This window comes from Centruroides vittatus, unplaced genomic scaffold, assembly GCF_030686945.1.
Source record: "Centruroides vittatus isolate TY-2023 unplaced genomic scaffold, ASM3068694v2 contig_1881, whole genome shotgun sequence".
Taxonomy (NCBI): Eukaryota; Metazoa; Arthropoda; class Arachnida; order Scorpiones; family Buthidae; genus Centruroides; species Centruroides vittatus.
In genome coordinates, this window is record NW_027121158.1 from 1 (window position 1) to 18,722 (window position 18,722).

The 18,722-nt window shown below is 34.8% G+C and overlaps 4 protein-coding genes across 4 annotated transcripts; 1 reads left to right on the forward strand and 3 right to left on the reverse strand.

The window, feature by feature from the left end:
• Positions 1 to 51: 51 nt before the first annotated feature.
• On the reverse strand, positions 52 to 840 carry LOC136970029 (ATP-dependent DNA helicase pif1-like). Its single transcript, XM_067264393.1, has one exon. It carries the CDS (start codon positions 838 to 840, stop codon positions 52 to 54), a length of 789 nt encoding a protein of 262 aa, XP_067120494.1.
• Positions 841 to 2,160: 1,320 nt separating this feature from the next.
• LOC136970030 (uncharacterized) lies at positions 2,161 to 3,243 on the reverse strand. Its single transcript, XM_067264394.1, has one exon. It carries the CDS (start codon positions 3,241 to 3,243, stop codon positions 2,161 to 2,163), a length of 1,083 nt encoding a protein of 360 aa, XP_067120495.1.
• Positions 3,244 to 7,554: 4,311 nt separating this feature from the next.
• On the forward strand, positions 7,555 to 10,671 carry LOC136970031 (leucine-rich repeat-containing protein 15-like). Its single transcript, XM_067264395.1, has 2 exons — positions 7,555 to 8,442; positions 10,552 to 10,671. Exons 1-2 carry the CDS (start codon positions 7,555 to 7,557, stop codon positions 10,669 to 10,671), a joined length of 1,008 nt encoding a protein of 335 aa, XP_067120496.1.
• Positions 10,672 to 13,272: 2,601 nt separating this feature from the next.
• On the reverse strand, positions 13,273 to 14,295 carry LOC136970032 (tigger transposable element-derived protein 1-like). The gene has a single exon (XM_067264396.1). It carries the CDS (start codon positions 14,293 to 14,295, stop codon positions 13,273 to 13,275), a length of 1,023 nt encoding a protein of 340 aa, XP_067120497.1.
• Positions 14,296 to 18,722: the final 4,427 nt, after the last annotated feature.

An 18,722-nucleotide genomic window follows, 5' to 3' on the forward strand; every position in this document is an offset into this window, starting at 1 on the left:
GTTGCTCGGGCAAAAAACGTCATATTAGTTTTCAAATGAAGTATTTTAATTTTAATTCCACAGTACTTCTTTATATACGATGTTAGTTGTTTTGCCTTCTTTGCTAAGAATGGCCAAATCTTTAGCAGAACTAACTCTGGAGCATGCAACATAAAACTGACCATGCGAGAAACAATTCTCTCTCAGATCTATTCCAGCTTTTTTCAAAGTTTGTCCTTCTGCTTTATTAATCGTCATAGCAAAACATAATTTTACGGGAAATTGAAGCCTCTTGAATTGGAATGGATAATCAGTTGGAATCAAAGGAATTCGCTGAATAAATACTGATTCACCAACGTTACAACCAGTAATAATAGTTGCTTCAACCACATTCTTATGTAGTGTTTTAACTTGTAGCCTCGTACCGTTACATAGTTTTGGAGGATACAAATTTCTTAGTAACATGATAGGAGCTCCAATTTTCAAAGTTAATTTATGGAACGGAATACCAGAAGGCTTTAGAGTATTTAGAAATTCAACGGGATAATTTAAAGTCTCTTTTTTTTCTACAACTGAATCTATAGAACTATATGCCATTTCATCTGCGTCAAATTTTTGTAATAAAAATTGATTGATTTCTTGAGCTCTATCGTTCTTCGGTGATAAAATTCCTCGCTCCTTCAGCCACGAAATCAGTTTCTTTCGCAGATTTACTAAGTCTGGATAGATGTGTTTAGTTAATGCTTCCAAATCGCCAGCTAACTTGCACAACTCCTTAGGAATGGTAATATAACCTTCTTTTTCTTTTAATTTTCCATCTCCAATTTGAATTAGTAAATCTGCAAACTTTTGCCTTAGCATCTCCATTTAAATGAACTCTCATATTAGTTTTCAAATGAAGTATTTTAATTTTCAGCCATAAAGAGGACGACTTTAAACAGGCATTCACCTCATCAGCCCGTGTACCCCTTGGTACAACAGGTAGTGTTTGCCTAAAATCTCCACATAACAAAACCGTTGCACCGCCCATCACATCATTATTATGTCGTAAATCCTGGAGTGTTCTATTTAAAGCTTCAACTGCTCCTTTATGAACCATGGTGACTTCATCCCAGACAATGATCTTACATTCCCGCAATATTTGAGCTATGGCACTTTGTGTTGATATGTTGCATACCGGGGTCTCCGAAAAATTTAAATTAAATGGTAATTTAAAAGCGGAATGGGCTCGTTTTTCCACCTTCAATTAAAGTAGCCGCAATTCCAGAGGACGCAACGCCAATGGCAATTTGTTTATTTGCTCTTATTTTGGCAAGTATCAGATTTATTAAGAAAGTTTTTCCAGTTCCGCCTGGAGCGTCTAAAAATATTATATTTCCTTTTCTGGAATTAATGCTATCCATGACTTCGTCAAATATCTTTCTTTGATCATCATTGTGCAGTGGTTCATTTTTGGACACCTTTTCTGATTGCTCAATTACATCAAACGCCAATTCCTTTAAATAGTCGTGATTTTGAATTTTATTGTTTGATCGCTGAGGCTCTGGTAGTCCATATTCATTTATTTGCAATCCTCCCATTTCAAACAAAGTTTCTTGTAGCAGCAAAAGACACTTGTTGTAAACCTCATTCATATCAATTTGAATGTTCAACTCCTGAAACTCACGATTCAATTGATGCTTAACATCTTCACCTAAATAATCCTTATATTTATCCCATAATTTTAGGGGATCAGACAATTGGCAAAACATTAGCATTGTAGCAAATAGCTCTCGAATTTTCTTTGGAGAATCGCAAAGACTTGCCTCTTCCAGTGTGTGTTCCCAGTGCTTGTCATCTTCTAGTAATCCTAATGTTCTACATGCGTTTTGAAATGTAGGATGAACTGTGCCGTTAACAGTTTTTAGATCTAAAAATGATGTAGGTCCTCTTACTTCATGCAGCAACATGCGAAGATAATAGCATTCTGCATTGTTCGGGTGTACTGTATAAACTCTACCTATGACATGATCTTTCTTAATGTCAGTGTGATTAGATACATTCATTCCCTTTTTTCTTCTTACAAATTTACCATTTTTCAATACGTAGTATGCTGGAATTTCGTTATATAAAAGCGTTTTGGCAAAATCATCAACCTTACACAACTCAAAAAATGCCAAAAGCGTTGTTTTTGGAGGGCTACTAATTTTGTTTTGAAGAGTATTTTTCAGTAAAATAGACCCTTTGACCATTTTCTAGATGTACAGCAAGGTGCATGACAGGAGGAAAATGTTCGTGAATAGGAAATCCTAAGATTCTCCAAGCAGCATGAGAGCTACTGATATAGCGCCCAACTTCATATTTAGTAATCTCGTCATACTTATTTTCAACTGCAAACGCAGCCTGGTCTGAACCCTTGTTAATGTACTTAGTAATGTACTTGATCGATTTCACCGAATTACATATTTCCGTATTAATATGTGCGTTAAAAGTGCGACTTAACACTGGACTGTATGGAACTACCCATCTGTTATCAAGTACATTATTTTTTAAAGTTACTGTAAATCCACCATCTTCTGCTGATCGTCTTCTATATTTCGGGAAACCATCAAAACCGTATTGTGTTTCTTTGGAAAATGGTTTGGGAAAGCCTTTACTGCAAAATCCATCCTTCATACATGGAGAATTTCTGTTGAATGAGCCACATGGGCCATGAATCATATGTGCTTTCACAATTTCGTATAACTCAGGGTCTTTCTCAGGATCTGGAATTTCGGCACTCACAATCATGTCAATATCATTAGGATTAACAGATTCCTCTAAGAAAAATAAATTATGACTATGAGGCAAACCTCTTTTTTGCTGTTCAATAGTTGACATATAGCTTTTACATTTTCCAAAAATAGCACATTTAGTCATTAGTTGCATAAATTTCTTTTGCTTCAAATGGAAGACTCGCGCAATTAAGTCGTTACGATCTTGAGCTTCTTGGCCAAAGAGCAAATTACCTTTAATTTCGCTCCACTTTGGATTACATGTAAATGTAATAAAAAGATCTGGTTTTCCATAATGGCGTACATATGCTAAACCATCCTGAGTTCGCTCATGCATATACCTATCACCTGCATGAAATGTTGCTGGTAAAATAGTCATTTTACCCAATTCAGAAACCTCAGCATCAGCTTTACTAATAGCATCTTTGAGATGCGCGTAAGTTTCTACTCGCAACCTGGTTTGGTTTCTTCTTATATAGCCAAGACGTTCAGTTTCAATTTTTGCATACATGTCAACCAAAAACTGATTGAACAATTTTTTATAATATAGTATGCGATTCTGTGAATTTTCTCTAACCATAATTCGGTACGCATAAAAATCGGAAGCTGATACTGTCTTTGTAACAGGAAGTTTACTGACAGGATCAACTTGAGGAATATTAACACAATACCCATCTTCTCCATAGCAAAAAAGTAATGAGGTACTGTAATGCATCATAAGAGCGATGCGTTTCAGGAATGCGCACCAACTTATTAACCCTGCTTTGAATAATAATGTCACACTTTTTCAAAAGAGGTCCAACAATCACTAAGGCAACTTTGTCTGCAGTTGGTGCATTGAATCGTCCTTTATGTTTACCAGCAGGTCGTTTATCAGGATTAATTAGAGTTTGAAAATTTTCTCTGGTTGAATATCGTTCAACAGCTGCTTTAAACTCTTTGACATATGAATTATGCTCATGAAGAGCCTTTTGTATTTGAGAAACTAATCTTTTATCCACTCCTGTGGAATTATTGCACCTAATATTCACCTCTTCTTCATCGTTGCCTACAAAATATATTTGAAGAAATACAGGTTGTTGTTCTTCTGATGGCAAAAGACTGCCAATCCTATGATATATTTGTCCTTGGATCTTAAAAGTTGGCATATAATTCCCTTCTCTCACTTCCTTACTGCCGAACGAAGTCATTTGGAAACATCCATTATACTTTCTTGCATTTTTTAGAAAATTCTTTGATTCCTTTTGCAGTTCTTTGCCACTTGATTCATTTATTTTGTAAGAAAGATTACTTAAAGGCTCAGGTGCTTCTTTGAATCCGGGCAACATAACCTTTCCATTAGCACAACACATACCAGGGGTCTCATCGTTAAATTTTTTGGCACTGCAAAATTTGCATATTTTATTCATCTCTCCTATAAACACATTCTCATCACCAGCATAATCAATATCAGCTCGGTATTGAAAAGCAGAACGTTCCTTGTTTTCCCACTGTAAGATCTTTACTGTACGTTTATTGCTTGCATGTTTTTTTTGCAGCTTCTTTATGAGCCTGAGGATTTCTATCAAAATGCCTCTTTACAGCTTCCTTATTAGCATTAGGATTCCTATCAAAATACTTCTTTACAGCTGTTTTGTTTGCCTCAGGATTCTTTTCTTTAAATTTTTGCGATGCTTCTCTTATTTTCTTTCTTTTTCCAGCGCCCGTGAATCTTGCACGTCGCTTTCTCTTGTTGCTACATTCCATTCGTAATTTTCTAGTAAAAATTTCAACTTTCAACTAATACAGGTTAACCCGTTTATAACGTTATCCATTGGGACCGGCAATTGTTTGACGTTATAACCGAGTGTCATTATCTGCGGAATCATAATTTCAGTCCAATAAAAAGTACCAAGTGTGTTTAAGAATCTATTATAAACTCCATTCTAATTTTACATCGCATGTATTACCGTAAAATTATTTCTCAATGGTAATACAGTATACTGTATTTATTATGATTAGTAATAATTTATTATCGTATATATAAAGATGCAAACTACATGTTTTAAATAAACTTTATTTACGTTATTATGTCTAAGTTTACATCGAGGTAATTAAAAATTTCAAATTTCAACTCCTAACCGTTTAGACACGTCTCGATAATGTATATAGAAGCTTTAATCCTGTTCCGCTACCCCGTGAGGAGAAATTTTCGAAAATCCTTTCTTAGTGTGCCTTCTCGTGACGTACCCTAACTGGTGTACCAAATTTCAACTTTCAACTCCTAACCGTTTGCACTCTGCACTGATTATTATTATCAACTCGTCTCGATTATATTATAGATTATTGCCATAATCATAAATCTCTTATGGACTGTTAACTTTTTTTCCATTCACGTTCACTTCTTTACAGTCAGTTTATCCGCCACCTCTATATTTAACAGCAACAATCTCCACCTGGTTGCAATAAACATCAAGAACTTTATCAAAAACTCTAGCAATACTTTCACTATTACTTTCACTATTACTTTCACGAACCAGTTTCTCGCCTTGATCCTTCCACTAGTGTCTTATGTGTCTCATGTCTAGGGTTTCTCATTTGCTTGTCTCGGAATTCCGGGATAAAACTGAACTGTTTCCCGGGATAGAATTAATTATTTCTAAGATATATAAAATATCTTGAAATCAAATGATATAAAATTTTTTTCATTTTTAAAATAATTTAGTACGTTCTGCAACCTCCAAAATCATATTAATAATGCTGTATAAGATATTTATTAAAAGTTACCTTTGAATTACGTAGAAATTTTCACAAATATAAAAAATTTATTAGAGTTTTGCTGGAAACTGCATACAACAACAAAAAATCACTATTTGTGACATGCCACAACGAGTAAAAATGAAAGAAATAAGCAGGCTTAAAATTAATAAATACAAACGTATTCGGACAATTTATGAGTTAATTATACTTTCCATTTGAAAAATTTGTTTCCACCTTAACAAAAATTAAGAAAAAAGTGAATTTTTAAGAAATTTCACAAGTTCTTATTTCATAAAATCGTGTAATTTCGAATTTTCTGATTGGGTAAAAATATTAAAGTTTTATATATGGCGATTTATGATATTAATCCAGTCGACACAGTTATAAGTAACGAACATAATCGATATTTAAGAAGACCAAAAAGTCATTTCAGAAGGAGGATAAATTATTTATTCAATTATTTAAATGCGAACGACAGATGAAGTAATTACCGTTAGAAATGAAAGTAAGTGATGATTCATTCTGATTTCCCTTTATTGAAGTTCATTACCCTTCCTTCATTATTTAATACTTAAACAAATTATTTTCGTATGCAAACTGCTTGGAATGATTTTAGTTTAAATTACATTTTGTAAAAACATAATTTAAATTTTATCGATGAAGAATTTTCGCATTCGAATGAACATAAAATGAAAAAATTTCGTATTTATTTCATATTCACCTGGAAAATTCTTGTATTATTATAATAATTGACGTCAGGCAGAATCATTCTTTTGTGTCACGTAAATCACATTCGATGTATAAAGGAACACGACCGATTAATCTCTCGACGACAAAGGAATTAAAACAATTTAATTTATCTTTAATTATTATCTTTATAAATTTCTTACATTATACAGTTTTTCTATCTTAGACCATTGGCGAAAATATGGCAAAAAGTTGTAGAAAGTCTTCATGTACAATAATAATTATTTTAAACGAAGCAAACTAACAAACTTGCAGCCATTCTTACGAAATATCCAGCCGGTTACTCATTTAACGTTAATTTGATATTTTTGCGACAACTGCATTACGAAAAAACCGGGGAAATTAAAAATTCTTTGCGTAATATTTCTGTAGAAATCGATACCGCTGACGTCAATTTTTATCGTGTTGTCAACCAACGTGGCAACAAAGTGTCTATAATAGCTGCTTCGTAAATTACGATTCCAAAGTTCTGTACTTTTGTTCGCCATTTTTCTACATATTTACCACAAATTCGTGTGTCGAATAAATTAGAACCGTCCTTAGACGAAATGAGGTGGGTTTTCTTTCTTCAATTCCTATTTCTAGTGGTTAATTCTTGTCAAGAGTTTTGGCAACATTGGGGAAATGTTTCTTGTCGTCATGGGCAAACAGCTGCTACGAATCAAAAAACTTTTCCTCTATTAAAATATTCAATCAATCCTTATCCATCAAGTGCGGAAAGGAAACGACTGACTCTCGTCTGATGCAATGTTTGGACGTTAGAAATGTACAAAAGATAACATTTACTGATTGTTTTCTGTCGGGGATTGACTTTGGAATATTCACTTTCGGGTGTGCAATCGAAAACATCCTGATACGGTACCGATCATTCGTAGTATAAAAGAAACTTCGAAAGCGCCTCGTTTAATAACATGTCCTCTCTGCGATCTGTCGAAATACAAAATGTAAGGACGTCGGAACTTCTTAATTTAACATTTCGCAATGTTTCGTCACTGACTTCATTGAAAATAATATCCTATAACTTCACTTTATTTCCGAACAAACCTTTTCGAGAGTTAATTAATCTCTCCGAACTATACATCAGCATGGCTAAGTTAAGAGTTTACTAGTAAGATCTATTTTATAATCTCGAGCAATTTGACAAAACTAGACTTAGAGTTACGATGAACATTGAACTGGATTGCATCCACTGTCTTTGATGAAGTCCTGGCAACCGGAATTTACCCTGACGGTTGATAGATGGTGAGAATATTTCCCATTTCTAAATCAGGAGATATAACCAATACAAGCAACTACAGAGGAATCGCATTGTTAAGGACAGTTTATATTTCTGGAAATGAGTAGATTATCACAAATTCCGTCCGGATTCTTTAAGAAATTGCACAATTTGACTGAAATTAATGCAGTGTTTTGTTCTATTTCTTCAATCGAGGAAGATACATTTTCTGACTTGTTTAATTTGAAAATTGTTCATTTAGATTTTAACCGAATCGAACACCTCCAGCCAAATCTTCTAAGAAATAATAAACTTTTGAAAGAATTTTCTTGTTCGAATTATAAAATATCGACACTTCCAACAGGAATTTTTTATGGACTTTCTGAACTGCGACACTTACATTTAGGAGAAAACCGGTTAGAAAATCTTCCCGAAAATATTTTTCAGAATTTGTCGTCATTGCAGATTCTCGTTTTATCAAAAAATCGCCTGACATTTTTACACGAAAACAACTTCCTCCCATTGACCAGATTAACGAATCTCGGTCTATCCTACACCAATTTAACTAAAATTATTGGTGAGCGTCCTTTTGGCAGCAGCAAGCATCTGAAGTATCTGAATTTAAATAATGCAGGTTTGATACAATGGCCGGTGATAAATTGGACATTATATAATTTAACTATAGTCGATTTCTCAAATAATTATTTTGAAATCGTGAAATTACCAATTTACACTCCAAATGGCATAAAAATGTATCTTTTTAATTGTACAATCAAAACAATTTATATGGATGAGTGGAAATATGGATTTCAAATGCCAACTTATTATTTAAGTAATAATGAAATTACTTGTGATCACAAACTGCAGCAATTCGTTTTTGCTCTTAAATCAAATATAGAAGTGGCAAAGGAAATGTTTCCAGATATAGAGAAAAAGAAATGTTTCGGAGAAGAAAGGAATTTGCTGGATAATACATCTCTCGTAGTCATAGGAAATTATTGTCCGAATGTATTGCGAATGTTTCGCCGAACATAATCACGTGATGGTGAATTGTTCCGGAAAGGGAATCGACAGAATTCCTAATGTTCTCGTCCCGAATGCGACGGTTGTCGACTTGAGTAATAATTACATAAAGGAGTTATCTGATGTCGATTGTGTGACGTGGAAAAACGTCACCCATCTACGTCTGAGTAATAATTCAATAAGTAATATTTCGGATTATGTTTTTTGCCAAACCTGAAAAACCTCTGGTTGGACGGAAACCTGTTAACCCAATTACTTCCGGATTAATGAACCTGATCGACGTTTCAACGGAATTTAAACTTTACTTATCCAGAAACAATTGGATTTGCTAATTGTCATTCGCTTTTTACTAAAGACTGGTTGGCTTAGAAACCGACAGAAAATTTGCCGATTTCTCCAAATATTACTGCAGAAAAATTCCTCTTCTTTGTCTTTCATCGAATTTGTGTCCAATGATGGATGTTTAGAAATTCCAGAGAATAATTTGACGTCGTCAGTAAATTCTACTTGTACTAAAATGTGTGTTTTCAGACGAAGATAAAGCGTTTTTGGATGGAAAAATTGCGGTAGCTGTTCTTACTTTTACTAATGTTATTAGGTGTGGCTATTGTCGTTTCCATTGTTTATTGTCGCAGAAAAGGAAATGTACAGAAAGTGCCGAAGATTAGCCAAGACGAAGTGGTTTATTACAATAATTAAACCGGACGTATCCTGTAATTGCGACAATTCGAAGGCTTCGAGTTTCATCGCTTTAGTGAATACGTTTTCATATATTGATATTATTTGGTAATTGTTTCTATGAAAATCAATAATGTATGCTTCAGATATACTATACTTCGAAATTGTGGTTAGGAACTACATTATGAAAATCTGCAATAATTAGTTAATAAAGCTGTAAATTAGGAACAAAGCTATGAGTGAAATTTCAGTAATTAGTCAATACTTTGTGTCCAGAAAAAGAAAGAAATGGAAGTATTATTCTCTAATTCAGCAAATCTGTGTTTCTATAGCGATAAATAACTTTCGATGAAAATCTGACGCGAGCCAAATCTAAGTCTTTACAGTGACTTTCATTTATAGTTCTATTCTTTTCTTCTTCTTCCTTTCTCCCAGTTCATTCCGTTCTTCGCCTTCTTCCGGACGACGTTGTGCTCTTTCTTGTCGTCGACATCTTACACTATGAGATGCAGAATACAGTATAAATTTACAAAGAAATATGAAGTCTTGGAGATTGCCAACGCTTCTTGTAATAAATACTATACGACTGTCAGAACGTGACTGAAACTATGAAAGAGGATTCCTTCGCCGGACAACGGTCGTTAAAGGAATGCCTACACGATTGTATTAATATACTCAATGTACGGAAGAATTAGCCTACTGAAACTTTTTATATTCAGAGTTTTATTTAAACTGACTTTTATTCTTCCTCAAAAACATTCACTTATAAACCTTTTGATGTAAAAAAAAAACAATAATAAAAAATGTCAAAATTTCTCTTACCGATTTTAATTTTCTCTTTGTCTAGTAATATTTACGTCTTGTCTTTGGTGACTTAGAATACAGAGTAAAAACACGGTTATTCGTAACAAAGGCAATCATTGATTCTAGAATGAGGCGTCACTTGTTAAGCTGGTTGAAAATATCTATTTTACTATTTTGTTATACCTGGCTTCACCGGGGTTTATAAATTACCCGAACCAGTAATTCTTACACCCAGCGTTATTAATGTTAAGATTCACAAACGTCATTGGTAAAATCCGTTTACCCTGCAATACTAACCACGAGTAAAATTTACCAACCTCATTCGATTTTTATTTAGTACATACTGTACATGTACCACACTTCACAGAAAACCATGGCTGCTGACAGTGTGTCTTTCACAGAGTCTGCAATATACCTTTGTGAAACAAACATATGTATCAGCAATTCCCTGTGTTTTAATGGCAATCTAATATAAACTGGTGAATACATTTTACTGATGCTTAGTGTTTTTAGCTGTTTCACCTTAGTTACCAGTTAGTTATATATAACAACTCCTACACTCCAAACAAAGACGTAATATGTTATGATGAACGGCTTTAATAAATCGGTCAGAAAGCAGAGAATAAAGACGAAGATATTATTGAAAGATTTTCTGGAGAATTCGATAATGGTGATTTAGACCATGATTATTGGACAAGTGACGAAGAACCCGAAGAGATTGAAGAGATTTAGAGAATTGAGAAAGAAGGAAAGAGAACCCGCAAAGTCAGCTAGTAAAAGAATGAAATCCAGGACGAGATGCTGCGACAACATTTGAAACTGCCTGTGTGCTGCCATCTGTTATGATATTTTATTTAAAATCTTTTTATATAATTAATTATTATAAATCTCGAGAATGGCAAAAAGCATAATTTTGAGAATAAGAGTAAATTTTATAAAAATTTGTATAAGGAGTAATGTACAGGGTGATTCAAAAGTTATAGAAAGTTTGAAAAATTAATAACTACTTACAGTAAGACGATGCGGTTTTAACAGAAATGCTTAGAAAGAAGCGGCATTCTTTTTTAATGTGTAATAAAAAATTTTAATACCAAAATAGTTACAATTTTTGCCACAAATGGCGCTGTAGCATTTGTAAATGTGTTGAAATAAGAATAAAAAAATTATAATGTTTTTAGTGTAAGCTCTTGTAACAACTACAGAAATTATGTATGGCAAGAAAAGTAACTATTTTGGTATAAAAATTTTTATTATACATAAAAAAAATCCCCGCTTCTTTCTAAGCATTTCTGAGAAAACCGCATTATCTTACTGTAAATAGTTTGTGAGTTATTAATTTTTCAAATTTCTGTGACTTTTAAATCACCCTGTTATTTGTAAATAAGGAGTCGATATAAACTATCGACTCCTTTAATAAGTTAATAATTCCTTCATCCACATCACTTGATATTCTTAATTTTTTAATTAAATTCAACGATCAATTGTTTATTGTGACACGGTCACCATGCCGGGCTGCAATTCTAAGCCTGTTTTTAATAAATTTAATTCAAAATATACGCTCTTCACTTCAAATTACTAGTGGCTTGCCTTGTACACCATACTTTTCCTGCTAGCAATAACATTGTGCCGGTCATGTATCTAAATGCTTTTGGGAAATGAATTTTACTAGAAATAACGTGACTGTCCACGTTACCGGAAGCTTTTGTATAGTTTATCGAAGCCACCTTGTCATACCCTTTACCAACGCCCATTTCTCGCCTTTCAGCTAAAGAACTTCCTTCTCCGTATTTAAGGAAGGACAGACAACAGACGAGAGTGGGAATTTATAGGTCTATAATTTTTCAAAATTTCAGCTCAATGGCAGAAACAAACTTGTTATAAATATTATAACACAAATATCACTGTTAATACTGTTTACTTCAGCCCTGTTACATTCGGGGCTATTAAATTAGCCTCTAATCTGACAGAGAATCCACACAGTACTTCTATTCTAAAAGTTCTAAAAATGTTTTTTAATGATCAAGAAAGTGAAATTTGTTAGATACTTCCAGATAGAATATGTGTTAATGAAATAAGTTTATGTTAACTTCATCATTTCATAATTTACTTAATAAGTTTAATTTCTTTACTTAAAAACATTTATATAAACAAACCATGCCAAGATAAATGTTGACACATTACAGAAGTGTAGACATACTGTGCATGGTGATTAGAGTTGTACAGTTAAAATCTTTGCTAATAATATAATAATAATAAAGCTTATCATAAACATAACTGGAAATAAAGTGTTAAGTTGATTTGGGTAGGACAACTGACAATAGTACCTTCATAAAAATATTATAAATATAAATGTAAGGGTATGAATTGAGCCTACTTTTTATATTAGGAATTTCTACATATATTTGACAATTTACATTTAATTTACTACTAAACTGTTATTAAATACCTTACAATATTGTATTTACATTCTCCTTGTGTAATCAGTAACAGAAAGTAAACTGTTTGAAAAATTGTAATAAATTATATGAAATATATAAGTTTATATTACTAAATATTTAAGAAATAAAATTAGTTTTGATTAAATAAATTTTAGAAAAACATTTTACAAATTGAAGTTTATTTATAGTTTAATATAGAATTTGAAATCATAATACGGGCTTAATAAGTAGCAACGTCGGGCTGCTGTGATTCGTCACAATGCACTTAAGTTTAGTAGTGTCTTGTCCGTGTTTTAGTTGACAACGAACTCGTTCCGGTTACGTATCTAACTCCGTTCGGAAGCAAATTTTGATTTGAAATAATGTGAGTTTCGGCCCAAAGCGGAAGTTCGTATATAGTTAATCAGTGTTTTCTGCCTCTAAGGTTTCCATATCTGGTCTCCATTTTTATCTATCTTACGCGATTACGAGTAATTATGGATATATGCGTTCCAATCCCCAGTTGATTCGCTAGTAACATAACAGATTAGAGTATAAATGATATTTAGTTTTTAGGCAAGCAGTAAATAACACATATATAACTCTCAATAAATAGTAAAAACATTAAAGAAGTCATTTTAACATACGAAAACTTACCTTTTTGATTGCGATATGATGGCGTAAGTGGATGGAGGTGTGAGGAGGAAGAGCGGGAGTTACTGCCGAGAAGGGGAATCCCCTTCCATAAAAACATCTGGTAATGGAACTTCGGGGGTTGCTTCCCTTTTCTGTCGCTTTTGGGCAGGTAAATCTTTAATTAAAAACTTATCCATTGTCTGTTGCTTCTGCCTTTTTTGCAGAATTTTACGGAAATGAGACATGACATTTTCATTGAAAAGGTGTACAGCCCTATTGGCTACCATGGTATCAGGATGAGATTTTTCAACAAAAGCTTGCACATCCCCCACTTAGCACAAATTTCTTTAATCACTGAACTTGGGATATCCTCCTTTCCTTCCTCCTCTCCCGAAGACATATCCTCAGCCAAAATCCTTTGTTGCTCATTTTGAAGGTGCTCCAACTCTTCTGTAGTAAGCTCGGTACTGTGGTCTTCCACGAGCTCTTCAATATCCTCATTGTCGACCTCCAAGCCTATGCTTTGTCCAATAGAAACAATGTCATCCACAATTTCTTCATTAAAGCCCTCAAAATCTCGCTCTGGTACACAGTCGGGCCAGAGTTTCCTCCATGCTGAATTCATGGTACGGTATGTCACTTGGTTCCATGCATTGTCAATAAGATGAACGCAATTAAGAATATGGAAATGATTTTTCCAAAATTCTTTCAAAGTTAACCGAGTGTCATTAGTGACTTCAAAACACTTCCGAAACAAGGATTTAGTGTACAATTTCTTGAAATTAGAAATGACCTGTTGATCCATTGGTTGTAGCAAAGCGGTTGTGTTAGGTGGCAGATATTTAACCCGAATAAAGTCGAATTCTTCGACTAAATCCTCCTCCAAGCCTGGAGGGTGAGCAGGAGCATTATCTAATAGGAGAAGGCATTTTATTGGCAAGTTCTTTTCTTGCAAATATTCTTTCACACTTGGTGCAAAAACTTCATGCACCCACTCAACAAAAAATTGCCGAGTCACCCAGGCCTTTGAATTAGCACGCCACATAACAGGCAATTTACTCTTCATAATATTGTTCCTTTTGAACACCCTTGGATTGTCGGAGTGATAAACCAACAATGGCTTAACCTTAAAATCTCCACTTGCGTTACCACACAGCAAAAGAGTAAGCCTATCTTTCATTGGCTTGTGCCCTGGTAGTGCTTTTTCTTCCTTTGTAATATAGGTTCTCTTCGGCATTTTCTTCCAAAATAGCCCAGTTTCGTCTGCATTGAACACCTGTTGAGGTGCATAACCTTCTTCCATTATAAGTTTACTAAACTCGGCGACAAATTTCTCAGCCCCTTCCTTGTCTGAACTAGCTCCCTCTCCATGCCTTACTACGTTATGTATTCCACTTCGGTTCTTAAAATTTTCAAACCACCCTCTACTAGCCTTGAATACAAAAGCACTCGTACTTGTACCAGGGGTTTTCTTCACTAAATCGTCATAGATTTCTAGCGCCTTTCACAAATAAATGTCTCACTAATGCTATCACCTCGTAACTGTTTCTCATTTATAAAAATAAGTAGCAACTTCTCCACTTCTTCAAGTATCCGAGGCCTTTGCTTTGTCAACGTAGTCACTCCTTTTGCAACATTAGCTCTTTTTATTGTTTCTTTATTCTTTAAAATAGTCGATATCGTCGACTTAGCCATAGAATATTGGACAGCAAGATCCGAAACACGCACTCCATTTTCGTGTTTAGCAATGATTTCTTTTTTCAGTTCGATTGTTGTTCTCACTGTTTTCCTTTTCACTTGACCACTTTCACTTTTATACTTCTTGGGACCCATGTTTAAGGGATAATAAATCAAAAGAAAAGGAATCCAAAAAATATAGCACAGCGTAAGTTAAGTTAATGTGCATGCGAAACAATGACTGTCTCGTAACTGTCTGTCGTGTTTTTTTTTAACTCTTTCCGCCCTGTGGGCACTAAGAGGGCCTCTTTTAGTAGGCCCATTATGGGTTCGGCCAGGCCCACAATGGGGCGACCGGGTGGTGAGGGACGGGGCCCGACATATCCGAACGGACCACCCCCCGAAAAATTCCTGGGGATTTTCGACCCGTTCGGATTCGATCCCGGGTCACCCAGAGCGGTAGGCTGCCACCTTGACCTGTCTGCGGAAACCATCCGGCCGTCTGTCTGTCGTGTTATGGTTAATCATATTCGTCATTGTAAACCGCGCTTTAGTTAGGCGCTATCCGTTCTTTTTGTGTGTCCGACGGTCAAGGGACCGTTCGGGATCGAGTTTCATAATTTGAACCTTAATCTTGTCAGTTATATGTATACAAAAGGTAAATTGTTTACAAGCTAAGTCTTTGTTCATTGTCTGACAAATGTACACTTTCGTTTCGTCAATTGTTCACGATAGGAGGCGTTTTTTGTGTAAGATCCAAGTTGGATGTATGTGAGTTAATAAATGTTCTCTTAATTTTGTATCGCCCCTTTTTGATTCGTTCACGGTTATAAGAAATCACCACACGTCGACTTGGCGGGCTTTCCCGTTCGAGTACCAAAATTTTGTTCGGGAACAGGGGCATTTTTTTTTCGAAATTTTTGGTCGAGTACCGATTTGTTCGGGCTCCGAAACGTTCGAGTACCGAGGTATGACTGTAATGTGCAGTTTCGGCCCAAAGCGGAAGTTCGTATATAGTTAATCGGTGTTTTCCTGCCTCTAAGCTTTCCATATCTGGTCTCCATTTTTATCTATCTTACGCTGATCTACGAGATTACGGATTGATAGGCAGATAAGCAGCCAGACGGACGACAGTAGGAATTGATAAATGTACGATTTTTCGAATTGCAGCTCAGTAAGCAACCCTATAATAACTTTTTTTTAAAATAAATTAACATATATAGTTTTAACATTAAAATACTTTAGGCATAGTTTAAAATATTTTCTTAGAAGAAAACTCTGGATTAAAATCATAGTATACTTCATTTAAAAAGTTTTATTCATTTAATTATTATGACCAAGACTGCCAAGAGTTATTATTTCATTCATGTGTTTGTAATAAGTGAATGCTCTGTCAATTTGGAATATCTAAGTTTTATCTGTATATTTTTAAACGGAGCAACGAGAAATATTTGTAAAATTAAATTAATGGATTCTGAAATCTTTCAAATGTTTTTTTATATCTTTTTGTACATTTTATATTTAAACTTAGTATGTTTGTGCGTAAAACATACAAAATAAAAATATTATTCAAATGAAAATCCAGTACCTACAGCAGAATTATTCGTTGGAATAAAATTATGTCTAGGTACAGCATAAAGCCATTTTATCTCTTCGTCTGTAAGAAACTTGAACACGTGTACCTTTTCTTCATTCGTATAATTTCCCTGGTATCCTGGGACACAGTATTTAAAACCAGAATAACCACTTAAAAGTGTTACATTTACTATTTTAAATATGTTCTGATAAATAAAATAGTCACCATGTACAAGTCGCAATGTATCAATATAATTGTTCTGTCTCATACATTTGGAATATTAATTTTTACTTTACTTAAAGAAGAAAGAAGAGGAGTTTCCGTGTTTCTCCAGACCCTCTCGTGTGGCTGCGGTATTCGCAGTCTTTCGAACCTCACTGGCTCTCGACAGATTTGTTCCCGAGGTTAGTTTTTCTGGCGTTTACAGCCTTCCGGAATCCTACTTTTCGCCCTTTTTTGTGGTTCATTTCTTGTTGGAGAGCGTATTCTTTCCATGACCGGTAAGCACTTCGGATTCAACGGCTCCGTTTCGTCTGGATGATTTCCGGGTCATCTGTTCTCTTTCGGAACTCGACAAACTTCGGTTCGGTGGCTTAAGTAATGATAAAATGGTTAATGTTACCTTAGGATCCAAAATGGCGGCCGGGGAAATTTTTCCCTACTTCGGAGACTGCGACGGGGAAAGATTTTTTCCCCGTTTGGTTTCTACCCTGCGTTCGACGTTGCCGAGTATCCTGTAACTTCGAAACGGAGACGGTAGTGTGTAAATTTGCGACGGTAGAGGGAGCCTTTTCGTGACGTCGTGCGAGAGTAAAATCGGCGGGAAATTCGTAGGGGTGTTACGAACGAATATGCAAATGCATGATCTGCGACGTGATTTCTGTTCATTTCTGGGCAATTTTATGCAAATCGACTAGTTTCCTGTTGGAATCGTTTACTGCTGTGTTGCGACGAAGTTGCGTATTGGATTAATTACTGTGTTTTTTTTTCGTAACGATATTTCATTTGCACACAAATTGCTATCGGTGAATATTTATTATTATTAATTCCTCCAGTATTAGTAAGTATTGTTATTTCTTTTATTACAATTTAATCCTAAAAGTTACAGAACCAAGTAATCAGAAATTAAGGAAAGACCGTGTTTTTTTCCTCTCCTTACCTCCCCGCGTTTAGTTTATTGCCAATTGTTCGATAATGATTAGTTTTGCCGATTTGAGTTGCAAAGACGAATTTTGGTCGAGATGCACTTCCCGTGATTTCTACAAGTTAATGGAAGACGACTTTTCGGAGCTAGGTTTGCCTCCCCGTATCGATAACGCATCGAATTTTGCTGTAAAATTAAGCATACAGCCGACCGAGTCCGTTTGCATTCATTGCGATGAAATAAGAAATGCTTCATATGTCAGGTGAACGACAGATCAGAAAACACTGTGAATTGGATCGTTTGTAAATACGTGAATTCCGGCAGTACGATAATAACGGACGAATGGAAAGGACGAATGGAAAGGAACGGACGAATGGAAAGGATATATGCACATTGACGACATAGAAGGAGTAGCGGTCGAACATAGAATAGTCAACCATTCGAAAAATTTCGTCGACCCCCAAAGAGGAGATCATACTCAGAATATCGAACAATCGAAAAGTGGGTTAATGTGAGCTTAGATATACAAAATGACGGCCGGAATTGCCGCCATCGAAAATAACCTAAACGCGCCTGTATTTAATCGTTTTTAAAACTAAAAAATTGTTAAAACGTAAATTTGCTACTTACTTTTCCCCCTCCTTTCGGTTACTTTTCCTACTCTTGGACCAGAAACGAAAACTAAAAAAGTCCTCATACTACCTATAAATTCGATCATGGACGCTGTGAATTATGAGATTCTATACATCAGTGGTTCGAACAAAATTTGCCTGTATTGTACATAAATTTCACTCCTTTTAAGAACTGCGACTTTTCATCGACGATAGGCAGCGTCTCCATAGAGGTTGGCACCTGCAATCCACGGCCACGTAGCCTTCCATGTGTCGTTCACGTTGTCTTTCGTGTCGGAAATCACTATTACAATATCCTTGGTTATGAGAAATTTAACACGTTTAACACACATTTGCACACTATAAACGCACATTTTAACCAAGTTTAAACACATTCATCTCACATTGGTCACTTTAATTAAAACACGTTTAACACACATTGTCACACTGTAAAACGCACATTTAAAGCATGTTTAAACACATTTAAACTCACATTTGCACCACTTTTAAACACGTTTAACACATATTTAACACATTTACACACTTTAAACGCAAACTACAACCGCATATAAATCCTTTAAAAAATTTTTACCTCACTTACACAATGTTAACACACCTTTAATACACTTTTATGACATTTAACACGCATTAAACACATTAATGACACGTTTATCATGTTAATTACCATTGACAAACTTTCCTCCTCAATAACTTTGTCTTCG